General features: G+C 35.9%; 1 protein-coding gene across 1 annotated transcript in view; it reads right to left on the minus strand.

Moving 5' to 3' along the window:
- Window positions 1–12,352, minus strand: part of LOC107552273 (ras-related protein Rab-6B) — an 87,733-nt gene extending 75,381 nt beyond the window's left edge. Inside the window, exon 1 of the mRNA XM_016234135.1 lies at window positions 11,420–12,352. Coding sequence (XP_016089621.1) covers window positions 11,420–11,702 — 283 coding nt within the window. The 5' untranslated portion in view covers window positions 11,703–12,352. The remainder of the gene's footprint in view (window positions 1–11,419) is intronic.
- Window positions 12,353–12,537: the final 185 nt, after the last annotated feature.

Genomic DNA, 12,537 nt, shown 5'->3' on the forward strand with positions numbered 1-12,537 from the left:
CTGGTTATGCATTTCCTGACCTCCATCTCAGGATCAATACACTGCTCCAAAATGGGCTTGGTCAGCAACTGGCTTTAAAGGAACCGTTCAACCAAAACATTTTGCCATCATTTATTCACAGTCATCTCTTACCACATCTGTATGACCTTTTTTCTTCAGAAGATTTGATATACAACACACTAGCTGCACGGGAGATATGGTGCTTTAACGTCATTTCTGAAGCTCAAAAGCATCTGTCCACATTTACTTTCATTGTATAGAGAACACAGTAGCACCTCAGACTTAATGTGGACATGACCACACCACACACATCAAATGCAGCACATTCAAAACATCTTACTAAACTCATTATTATTCATTATACATGGTACTGAAGTAAGAAACCAACTAAATTGGGCATATTTGCCATCTGCAAAATTAACAAGTGCCAGAACTTAGGTTCACCTGCCAATCAGACAAGAAAGGCTAATGCACTGCCATTCTCTCCTTGTGATGTAGTGTTGCAGGAGAATCTCCAGAAGTGCACTTAGTTCAACCAGGCAAGTGTAAATTCCATAAATCCATTTAATCTCAGATAAGGTCGACTAACAGGTTTGTATAAACATATTTCTGTGGAATACTGGGAAGAGGAAGTTGCTAATGGCCTTTTTTTCATCCAGCAACATCAATCCTGCACATTGGAAGAACCCCACCAAGGCGTCTGAATGCCTTGACACCTTTCCAAGTAAGATAACTCATCAAGATCCTATAAATAAAACCAGTAATCATAAATTTATAGAGCTCCTCGCCCCTACTTAGTGATCGCCTGTTCTTTGAAATATAAATGACTGTTTTTAATCTGAGCACTGAAGGGAGAAGCAAAGAAGTGTGTTTGAGGTCAAGCTGACCTTATCAAGGATAAAAACATGAGGGAGTACAGTGCGGTGAAATAGATTTCGATGCATTCCATTTAAAAGGGTCATATGATGTGATTTCAATTTTTCCTTTCTCTTTGGAGTGTTACAAGCTCTTGGTGCATAAAGAAGATCTGTAAAGTTGCAAAGACTAAAGTCTCAAATCCAAAGAGATATTCTTTATACAAGTTAAGAGTTAACCACGCCTACATAAAACGGCTCATTCTAACACGCCCCCACATACCTACGTCACGATCTGGGAAGTTTTGCATAACGCCACACAAATGTGCATGCAAAGAAAGAAGGTGTAACTTTTATTCTCGCTGTAGTTTTGTTGTTTCCGCTGCCATGTCTTGAAGATGCTGTGTGCTTCGTTGTGAATGCGAAACTACTTTGTTTCGTTGTGAATGTGAAACTACTTTGTTTGGCCTTCCAAAAATGGACACGACTAGAAATCAGTGGTTAAGTTGTATTTACAACACTGTTCCAGAACAGTTCAACCCAAATATTCAGATGTGTGCAGCACATTTTATGGAGGACTGTTTACTGATCCTGGGAGAGTAACGTTAGACTAAAATGCCGGCAGTTCTGACTCACGTAAGTACGTTTTCTTTTATCATTTGCCACTGATGATTCAAACGCGAGTTTTGAGCAGTGTAGAATAGCGCTTGTTGTTTACGCGGCGCGATGCCGCGTAAAAAGACAGTACAAGTCATTATAATCAGTAATTATGTCCCCACTGGATGCAACAAATGCCTCGTTTGTAATGGGTTTTAATGTTTATGTCTCGTCGCTCCGGCCGGACACGGCATCAACAGTATAGTGAGGAGTGTAACATTTCTGTCACACACTTGAGGTATTCGGCCAATCACAACGCATTGGATAGCTGGCCAATCACAGCACACCTCGCTTTTTCAGATCGATGAGCTTTGTAAAAATCTACACGTTTCAAAAAGGCGGGGCATAGAGGAGAAACAATAATGTACAGTATGTGGAAAATAATGTGTTTTTTTAACCTTAAACCGCATAAACACATTTCATTACACCAAATACACAAAATAATGTTCTTTTTAGCAGCATCATATGACCCCTTTAAGATTATTCTTTAAGAGGCGAAAAGAAAAAGGCCTTTTGTTTTCATCTCTTTTTCTGTGCTACATGTACGTTGTTATATATTTTCAGTATTAATGAAAAAAAAGTGTTCAAATCAGTTCAAATAACTCAAAAACAAAAAGGTGCATGTTGTGGAAGCAAAGTCGCTTTAATGCAATTCAGTTCACACTGTGGCCAACGCCCCAAACAGCTATGGTCTATAGAAATCTAAAGATTATGCCTTTATTTTATTTCTAATCAGAAATAAAATAAATTCTCTATCAGAAATTCTGTAACAGAAAGGGGGGAATTTCATATTTCCATTTTTAGACCACCTTATATAGTTTCTGGTGGTATATTGCTATTTCCACAACTATAAAAAACATTTAAAAAATGTTAAAAGAAAAAAAAAAAAATATATATATATATATATATATATATATATATTATTATAAATCTAAAAATGTACATTAATTATTATTATAACAACTTTTATTATATTATATTATTTTACATTTAAAAATAGATAAAAAAAATATCATAAAATATAATTAATATTTTTATTATAATGAAAATTTTAAGTTTAAGTTATTTTACACTGACTAATTTCCGCTGGAATGTTTTCACAAAGGTCTGATACAATAAAATTATGCAAACCACGCTGTTTCAGTGGGGAAGGATGACTGGAGCAGTGCGGCTCATTGATTGGATGCTATTATACCACAAAATGAACACACACCTGCTGTAATGAAAGTTTATAATGCGTTATCAGATTCAGCTGAATACAAGTGTCTCACAGGCACCTAATGAAAGCCATATTGATCCTAGTCAGACATAAAAAATGAGGAAGACTTTTGGAGGCCATTTTGCTCAAATGATACAGAGTATAAAATAACTAAATGAGCCGGGGTGGGGAGGGCAGTAGAGAGAAAATATTCAAGGGAAAGTAAGAGGGGAAAAAAGACAGAGGAAACAATGAGCAACAGAAAGTGAGAGGATGAGACCAAGAAAAACTTGCTTGTGAAGCTCATTAGGATTCAAGAGGGCATATGAACATTAAAGAGAGTGCTGTGAGAGAAAGAAAGCCTTGCAGGAGTGGTACTGGTAAAGCTAACCCATCACCAAGGGGTGATTTATAATTAGAGAGCTTTCCATTTGTGCATAGGGCTGAGAAGAAGAAAAAGATCTAAAGATATAATGGAAATGAAACTAAAAAGGTTCAAAGATCAGTGGGAATATTGAAGGTTGTAAGTGATCATTTTGAAAAGTTTGCTTCTCTGCATGCATGCTGGTCCTGACACACTGCATACAGTGTTTGATCACAGTCCTGCATGTGCTACTCTTGGAAAATAAAATCAAAGCTAATTTTAAATTTGTAAAGGTTTTTAATAAATATTATGTTTTGAAATTAAATATTATCGTCAAAATGTACATTTAATGTATTTAAATTATTCAGCATGAGTTGAGAATGTTAGAACAATCCTCTTGTTCTTCAACAAAAACAAAAAATCCTGACCTTTAATACAAATGAGTTCAAATGGACAAGTGAAGTAATGCAACATATTGCAAAATAAAAAAACTAAAAAAAAAAACGTAGTTTTCTTCCAAAATTCAAAAAATGATTTAAGGTTTCATTAAATCAATCAATCAATAAATCCATCAATTTTTCAGATTATTGGATCCACTGTGCACTACCCTTCAAAAGTTTGGTGTGAATACGTTTTTTTATGTTTTTAAGTCTCTTGCCAAGGTTGCATTTATTTTATCAAAAATATGAATTTTGTGAAATATTATTACAATTCAAAATAACTATTTTCTCTTTTAATAGATTTTAAAATGTAATTTATTCCTATGATGGCGAAGCTGAATTTTCAGCAGCCATTACTTCAGTCTTCAGCGTCACATGATACTTCAGAAATTATACTAATATAATTTGGTGCTCAAGAAACATTTCTGATTACTATCAATATTGAAAACCATGCTACATTTTTTCCCAGGATTTTTTGATGAATAGTAAGTTCAAAAGAAGAGCATTTATTTGAAAAAGAAATCTTTTGTAACATTATACATGTCTTTACTGTTTCTTCTGATCACTTTCATGAATCCTTGCTAAATAAAAGTATTAATAAAATACTTATTTATTAATAATATTAGATCAATATTACATCATTAAAGTAATTCTTTCAAAAGAAAGAAAGAAAACTAATATGACTATAAAGAAGAATTAATCAGATGAGCGCAAACATAATCCATTCTAAAGATGTCCTTTAAAATCTTGAGTCAAACACATTTCATAGTCTTTCAGATTACCTTGACATTTATTTACACATTAATGTGGCAACTCTGGCACTGCTGAGTGCAACAAGGGAAGTTGTAAACTGTTATATCATGCAAATAAAACCTGAGGCAAATGCACTAACTGTCAATTTGGTTCTGACATTAAACAACTGTTATACACACACACCTTACAACTAAGTTCATTAGTTTGAATGGTCTTAAACAAACACATCTGAAAAAAGAAGCTGATTTTGTTAATATGATGCCTTCATCACATCTGTGCCAAATCAAGCGACAATTCAGGAAGGTTATGTTTAACTCTGTGCGATTAACTTAAAAATCTCGAGCAAACGTCAGAGTGAATCAATAGACAGAATAAATTAGACTTCTTGTGGAACGCGCTAACCCTGACCTGCTGTGTGAGTGTACAGCAATACTGATTTCATTTTCTCAGAACACTGTTGCCTGGAGACATGCTGATTTACGCATTTGCTCGCTCTCTGAGGGTGTCTATGAGCGGATCCAAGCCTGTGCTACTGGCTCAATGAGTCAGCAAAGTTATGTGGGCTACATTTTAGCATCATTCACAGTGGTCTGTACTATAATAATCAACTCATGCCCCTCAACTTCATTTAGTGTTGACTAATCCAAACTAATTAGAGGTCAAATAAACAGCTGATATTTTGGATGGATGGATGTGGGACATCAAACTGCAGGCTGCCTACTGGTTAGGCAACTATGAGTAAATGTGAGTAATCAGTGTGAGACACTCTCATGATAATAGCCTGTTTCGTTATTCTGAGACAGGAAGTTGGCACTTGGCAGAAGAACGCTTCCTCTATGTGCACAGACTTCACACACCACAGAATTACAAAATCAGACTCGCTGGCTTAATTCAGTACCCGGAGGGTATTTAGCTAAATATGTTCATTTCCCAATGTCCACACCGGAAATACAGAGGATGGCCAGTAAATTAGTAGGAAATAAACAGAGATTCATTCTGCAGAGAGTTATTCAATAATTTAAGCTTTATAAATATTAGCTCCTCCCTCTGTTATTGTCTAAATGTGGCAAGTAGACCAAACTTTTGGGGTTAGTACAATCAAAATTCACAGTTAAGACTTGAATATATATATATAGGCTATAGACCAGGGTTCCTCAAATCTTGCCCTGGAGGGCCAATGCGCTGCAGAGTTTAGCTCCAACCCTGATCAAACTCACCTACCTGTGATTTTCTTATGATCCTGAAGACACTGATTAGCATGCTCAGGTGTGTTTGATTAGGGTTAGAGCTAAACTCTGCAGGAAAGTGGATCTCGTGGGCCAGATTTGAGGATCCCTGCTATAGACAGACAGACAGATAGATAGATAGATAGATAGATAGATTTTAAATTGTAAAAATACTTCACAATATAACTGTTTTTACTTCTTTCTTTTTTTTGGCGAGCCTTGGTGACAATATAAGAGGCTTCTTTCAGAAAACATTAAAACAGTCTTACTGACCCGTGTTTTTTTCACCCCCAAAAAAAGAAAATTATTATGTCTTAATCCCAGAAGCAGTCCATTCAGACTGCATTCTTGCTGTTCAAATCTTTCACACAGACTCAATGGTTGGTAAAGGCTTCCAGACTCCACTGATTCTTAACACCACCAACATAATACAGAGCTCCCACATGACACTCCTCCAGACGGCTGTATCAGAGCTCTATGGGCTGCAACATGGCGACTAGTCACTGTTTTTTTTTTTTCTCTCTCTGCCATTTCCACTTCCCTCAACCCAGTCCATGCCATTAATAAAATGATGGCCTCTGAACAGCCAGGATTCATGACTGCATTTATATTCAACATGCAGCAAGTGAGGAAACAGAGCCAACATGGAGCCAGTTAAACTAGCTGCATTTACACAGCTTAAGTATGTCTCTGGAACCAGGTAGGAGGACATTAAAAAACGAGACATGAAAGGTTTCAGAAGTGGCGAAGTGTGTGCTGCAGTGTGATAACGCTCCACTATCTTCCTCATACTGACTGGAGATGTGTTCAGAGCCCTACTTTCTCTTCAACCCCAACCAGGAACCTACAGTCAGAAGAAGCTCTAATGAATGTGTCCTGAGGAGGGAGTTAGGATGGGGGTGGGGTGTCGGGGGAAGAGGGGTATTCAGCACCTTGGACAGCTTCTCGCAAAACCTCCCCAATCCGGATCCATTTAAATGAGATATATGAGCAGCAGCATTCTTCTTTCCACACTTTGGATTATCTTCATTCACATGCAGTCCCTATACTTCTCTACTATCTCCATTTCCATACTGCATCTATCCACTGACCAAATTTGACTTCCCTTCACTTTTAATATCAGATTTCCAAGATGGCGGCGCGTTCACACGCTGCGGCTTCTCTCTCTCCCGACAGAAAGGTGTTTTCGTGTTTTTTGTCTTGTGAGTCGCAGTGTTTTTGTATGTATTCGTTGCGTCTATTTGTTTCTAAGCGCACATATAGTCGTGGTTTGTATTTAATCTGTACCTATCTGTATTTATGTTATCTGTATGCACCAAGGGTCTGAGAGTAACGCAATTTCAATTCTCTGTGTGTATGTGCTGTACATGTGGAAGAATTGACAATAAAGCAGGCTTGACTTGACTTGACTTGACTAATATCTCACTCGAGTAATCACCCGCACCTGCTTAACAAAATGCTGCCCATGCAAACTGGCCGCTCAAAGTGCAGATGGGACTTGTGTTTATTTCAATTGCTGATTGCTGGTAATGACTATGCATTTGCAATGTATGTGGGAATTAAGAAATATGCTGACATTAGCAGTCTTGGGCTTGAAAACATTATACTTTACACTGAAAGGAATATATTTATACACATTTGGCAGATAGGTGAAATGTGCACTCAACAGCATTCAACGCAGTGTATGTGCGCACTGGCATCAGACCCCAGGGAATTGGTCTACTGCATAGGGATATGCAAATATGATCTAGTTTTGAATCTTAGGAGCCATATTTGATTCAAAAGCTGCAGTGAAGGCGAAGAACATCAGTAAATGCTGCCTAAATGTAGGCTTTGTTCCTGACCCAAAGCTAGCAGAAGACTTGGAACATATTGTACAAGTCACATACTTGTATGGTGCTTTTATTGAGCTTTTTTTGATATTGACCTCCCATGGTCACAATGAAATGGCATTGTATGAGAAAGTTCTTTGTGAATTTGTGTTCCACAGGTTTGAAACTGAAGGAATGAAATGGAATAAGTATAATTTTCTTCTTTTCATCATCTATTTTTAAGTTTCAAATTTAAACTAAATCAAGAGATTCCTAAATAAAACAACTATGTCAAGATTCCTAAAAGGGATAGGTCACACACACACACCCTAACACAAAGGAAAGTTTTTTTAATCCATGTAATAAAAATCAATGGGAAAGTCAAAAATCCATATAGTGAAATTCAATGGGATCCAAAACAGCATTAAACCCATTTTTCCTATTATGGCAAAAATAAATAAATAAATCAATTAAAAAAGTTCATTTTGGGTGAACTATCTTTTTAAAGTAGCACAATACTGAACATGTTTCAAAAAGGTTATACGGTAGGCTCCAAACTAGAATCCATTAATGTTTGGTGTACGTTTCAATTATGCATTAACATTCTAATGAGGGTTTTTCCTTATATTTGTTCAGATGTGTGCTGATGTGCATGGAAAGGGCAAAAAGAGTCATAAAAAAAGAGTTGAAGAGAAAAATCAATACCATGTCTCAAATTGCCCTACAAATGGTTGCATTAAGTGTCTCTAAAGGAAATAAGAGGCCGAGAGAAAGAACATGTGGAATGAAACATTGCTGCCAGTCCTCAACATCAACAACACACATATTGACAATGTGTTTACTGGCAAAGGTTGTAATCAGAGACTGCATTTGCCTAAATCAGTGACAGGGATGCAAACCAAAATAATAACAATAATAATAATTTATTAACTAAAGTGCAACATGGCTGATATTGTCTGATACAGAACAGGGTACCGTAGTTTACTGTTGTTATCAGTGATACTGGGTAACACACACTTCACTGTCTGTACCGGTCAATATGAATCCTCTCAGCTTATCTCTCCCTTAAGTCACAGGCGGCACATTAAAGCTTTTCTGCAGTAATTGCAGCTGTCTTGGAGGCTTTCAATAACTGGATGGCTCTGACTATAAGCCAGCACATCACCTGCTTCAAAAAGGACTGTGTTTAAGCATGTCATGATTGACAGACAAAAGGTTTTAACTCCTGTGCAGTGCCGAAAATCCTGTACCTAATTTGGTGTTCACAGTCAAAAAATGTCCTGTCTCTTAAAAAATGCTTGTAAATCTCTCATTATGCTACAGTATATTATCACCCAATCTTGCATTCAATCGTTTTGTCAACTTGTTTTCTTTCAAGTAGCACAGGTTTTGTATTTCCTTTTGGAACTGACTGGTCATAGGCCTCATTGATCTAAGCCTTAACACCATTTTGAGTGGGGAAAAAAATATTTTAAATGATTTGTGTATAATTTTGACAATATTGTCTCAAAAAACTGAGATGCATAAGCTCAGATCAATAAGGCCTCAATTAGTTCCAAAAGAGATACCAAACGTGCTAATAAAACAAGAAATAAAAACAAGAAACAAAACAAGCTGATAAAAATATTGAATCCAATATTTGGTGATTATATACCATAACAAGAAATTAACAAGCAATATTTTGTAGGCCGATCATTTTGGACAGGGAAAATCACAAGTGTAACATAATGAGAAAAAAAATCCCAAATGAATACAAAAATTATAAAAAATAATTTGAGAAGTTGTCATACCCTGTATGAGCAAAGTCATTAAGTTTTAGTCCAATGCGATAACATTAATTAGCATTTTTGGGAAAAAGAAAATTTTCTCTGGTGCAAAATGACCGGAACACAACATTAAGGCTTTTGTCAGCAAATCCAAATTCTGGTGAATTTATAAATTACAACAGATTAATTAAACTGAATTAGAAAAATTTAAGGATAAAAATAGAATAAAATAAAATAAAATTCAAAAGTTCGGTGTCATTTAATAATTTCTTCAGCAAGGACACATTAAATTGATCAACTGTATCACAGTTATCATTATATCATTATATTATAATTATTATCATTATATTATAAGCAGCACAACTGTTTTTAACACTGATTATAGGATATTTAAATGATTTCTGAAGGATCATGTGACTGACGAAAAATCCAGGAATAAAGTACATTTTAAAATATATTCAAATGGAAATGTTATTTTCACAATCACAATAATACTGTTTTTACTGTATTTTTAAGCAGAAGAGATAAACATTTTAAAACATTAAATACAGTGTGCATGTAGAAATATTCTCTCTAATTTTACTGAAGAAAATGTGGAATTCTTTGCAGTGATAAAAACTCTACTGCCACAGCCTAAGAAGTTGAGACTTAATGGAAGTAACGACTGAAACAGATCCACAAGCTGATGCACATTCTGCATGGTGATCATCAACAACACCCAGAGAAATCCACAAAGAGCTGGGAGGAGGGTCTTTTTGCTACTTCACAACATCTCTGAAAGGCTTCAGATGGAGACAACAAAATAAAGCCAGGATCAGAATCCCTGGAGAGAAGCAGTGCCTCCGTACCATGGCAGCATCCATTGTTTTCTCTCACAGTGTGAATCATACTCTCCGCAACGCAATCCCAGACTTGAGTCCCACAGATCTGAGGACAGCTAAGACATTCTGGAGGCTCAATTCATCTGGTAGGAGGTTTTGAATGACGACAGGGGGCAGAATGTGAGGGGAAATCAGAGCTGAGTTACCCTGCTAAACATTAGCTTACCTACTCAAATCACTTGCAACGCTAGGACTCATTCAACCATACCAATGGATAACTGACCCAGTCATCACCGTCAACATAGAGAAACAATACCAGGCAGAGTCTGCAGGCTGCAGCTACACAAGTTCTCTCAATGGCACACACTGGGTGTGTCTCAACAACCAGATTATTTATTTATTTATTCATTCTGTTCTGTAAGTACGCAAGCTAAATTTTACACAACACTGGAGTCTCCAAATGCATTCAAATGGGCATTTATGAAACTTTAATACCATCTTGATTGTACATTATTAAAAACCAGAGACTTTAGACGTTTGACTGCAGTGCATAGCCCTTCACTGGATTCAATGAATAAAATCCAGTGATTTACATCAACAGTTTATATTGTTACATTAAAAAAAAGCATTAAAGCAATATTATGAAATAAAAATGAATTAACAAGCTTTAAATAGACTTTAAAAGTCTTTAAACTTGATAATCAGTTAAACTGATTTTTTTTTAATTAGGCTATTATTTAAAGAAGTGGCCAATTCAGCAATACATATCTGAAGGACAAATACAAATACAAAAACCACAAAAAGGCTCCAGGCAGAGTCTGCAGGCTGCAGCTACACAAGTTCTCTCAATGGCACACACTGGGTGTGTCTCAACAACCAGATTATTTATTTATTTATTCATTCTGTTCTGTAAGTACGCAAGCTAAATTTTACACAACACTGGAGTCTCCAAATGCATTCAAATGGGCATTTATGAAACTTTAATACCATCTTGATTGTACATTATTAAAAACCAGAGACTTTAGACGTTTGACTGCAGTGCATAGCCCTTCACTGGATTCAATGAATAAAATCCAGTGATTTACATCAACAGTTTATATTGTTACATTAAAAAAAAGCATTAAAGCAATATTATGAAATAAAAATGAATTAACAAGCTTTAAATAGACTTTAAAAGTCTTTAAACTTGATAATCAGTTAAACTGATTTTTTTTAATTAGGCTATTATTTAAAGAAGTGGCCAATTCAGCAATACATATCTGAAGGACAAATACAAATACAAAAACCACAAAAAGGCAGATAAGAGCGCGTATTTATCAGAAAAATTCAACTTTAATCAAATGAAATATGTGAATCCCATAACACATCCAATAATACGCCACACTACATCCACTGGTCATATGAATTCGATGTTTAATAACATTGTATCATCATGTTCAAGTCAAGCAGGTGTATACAGACGCAAGTAAATAATCAATAATAATGCCTGTTATTAAAACTTCCCTTGGCAATTCCAATATGACACTCACCGCTTTGCTCTCCAAGAAAGACGAGTTTGAATTTCCTTAAAGGGTTTCCAAAGTCATTACCCACAGACATGTTTGAGGGCTTGTGTTTTAACAGCGTGTTCCCACCGGTGTAAATGTCTGGATGGGGCAGCGCGATGGAAAAAGCGGCGCTCCTGTGCGTTTGGAAACGGGAATGCTGCACTGGTTCGGCTGTCAGGCTTAATAGCGGCTGCGCATGCGCGGCCTCCCCTCTCTCTCTCTCTCTCTCTCTCTCTCTCTCTCTCTCTCTCTCTCTCACGCACATACAAGACGTAATGCTGTATCAACCCACGGAGCGTGACGTCTGCTCTATCAACCATGACGTCATGTCGTATCGCCCACTGGAGGGTCTCTATAGATTTATGTTAATACTGCCATACTTTGACACTGCTTGATTTATTTGTTAATTGGATGGTGCTTGGAGTTCAGTAGCTGTTACATCTCAGAGCTGCTAATTCCCAACCAGGGGTAGGACTACTGTATGCGTACCCTATAGGGGGTGCTTAAGGGGGGTCCCGGGGGTACTTGGAAAGAATTCCCATTTTGGTAATAAAAGAGAAAACGAAAACATTACAATAACCAACCAATTACTGATAACTTATAATTGTGCAAGTTTGGTCAATTTGTTTGCATAACTTATATAACAAGTAACTTTAATAGTATTACTGATAATGCTATATAATATCCAGTATAATAAGAGAAGAAACAAACAAATTTGACAACCCCCAGATACAATAAGAGCATGTCCTAATATATATATATATATATATATATATATTGTATTATATAGAGCAAAATGAGCTGTGCCATTAGTGTTCTTTGTTATTTCATTTTAGTTGAAACTACATGCATTGAAATCAGAAGTTGGCAAATCATAATTAGCCTATAACTTTTCATAATAGACAGAGTTATTATTATGAGATAAAAGCTGAAATTATGAGGTATTAAGTCATCGTCATGAGATATAGTCAAAATTGTGAGATAAAAAGTCAATTTTGAAACAATTCTAAATTATGAAATAAAGTCATAATTATGATACAAAGTTGAAATAATGGGATAAAAAGTCAAAATCATGGCAAAGTTCAATTAAGTCATAATTA

Source organism: Sinocyclocheilus grahami, unplaced genomic scaffold, assembly GCF_001515645.1.
Source record: "Sinocyclocheilus grahami isolate Dianchi unplaced genomic scaffold, SAMN03320097.WGS_v1.1 scaffold444.1, whole genome shotgun sequence".
Taxonomy (NCBI): domain Eukaryota; kingdom Metazoa; phylum Chordata; class Actinopteri; order Cypriniformes; family Cyprinidae; genus Sinocyclocheilus; species Sinocyclocheilus grahami.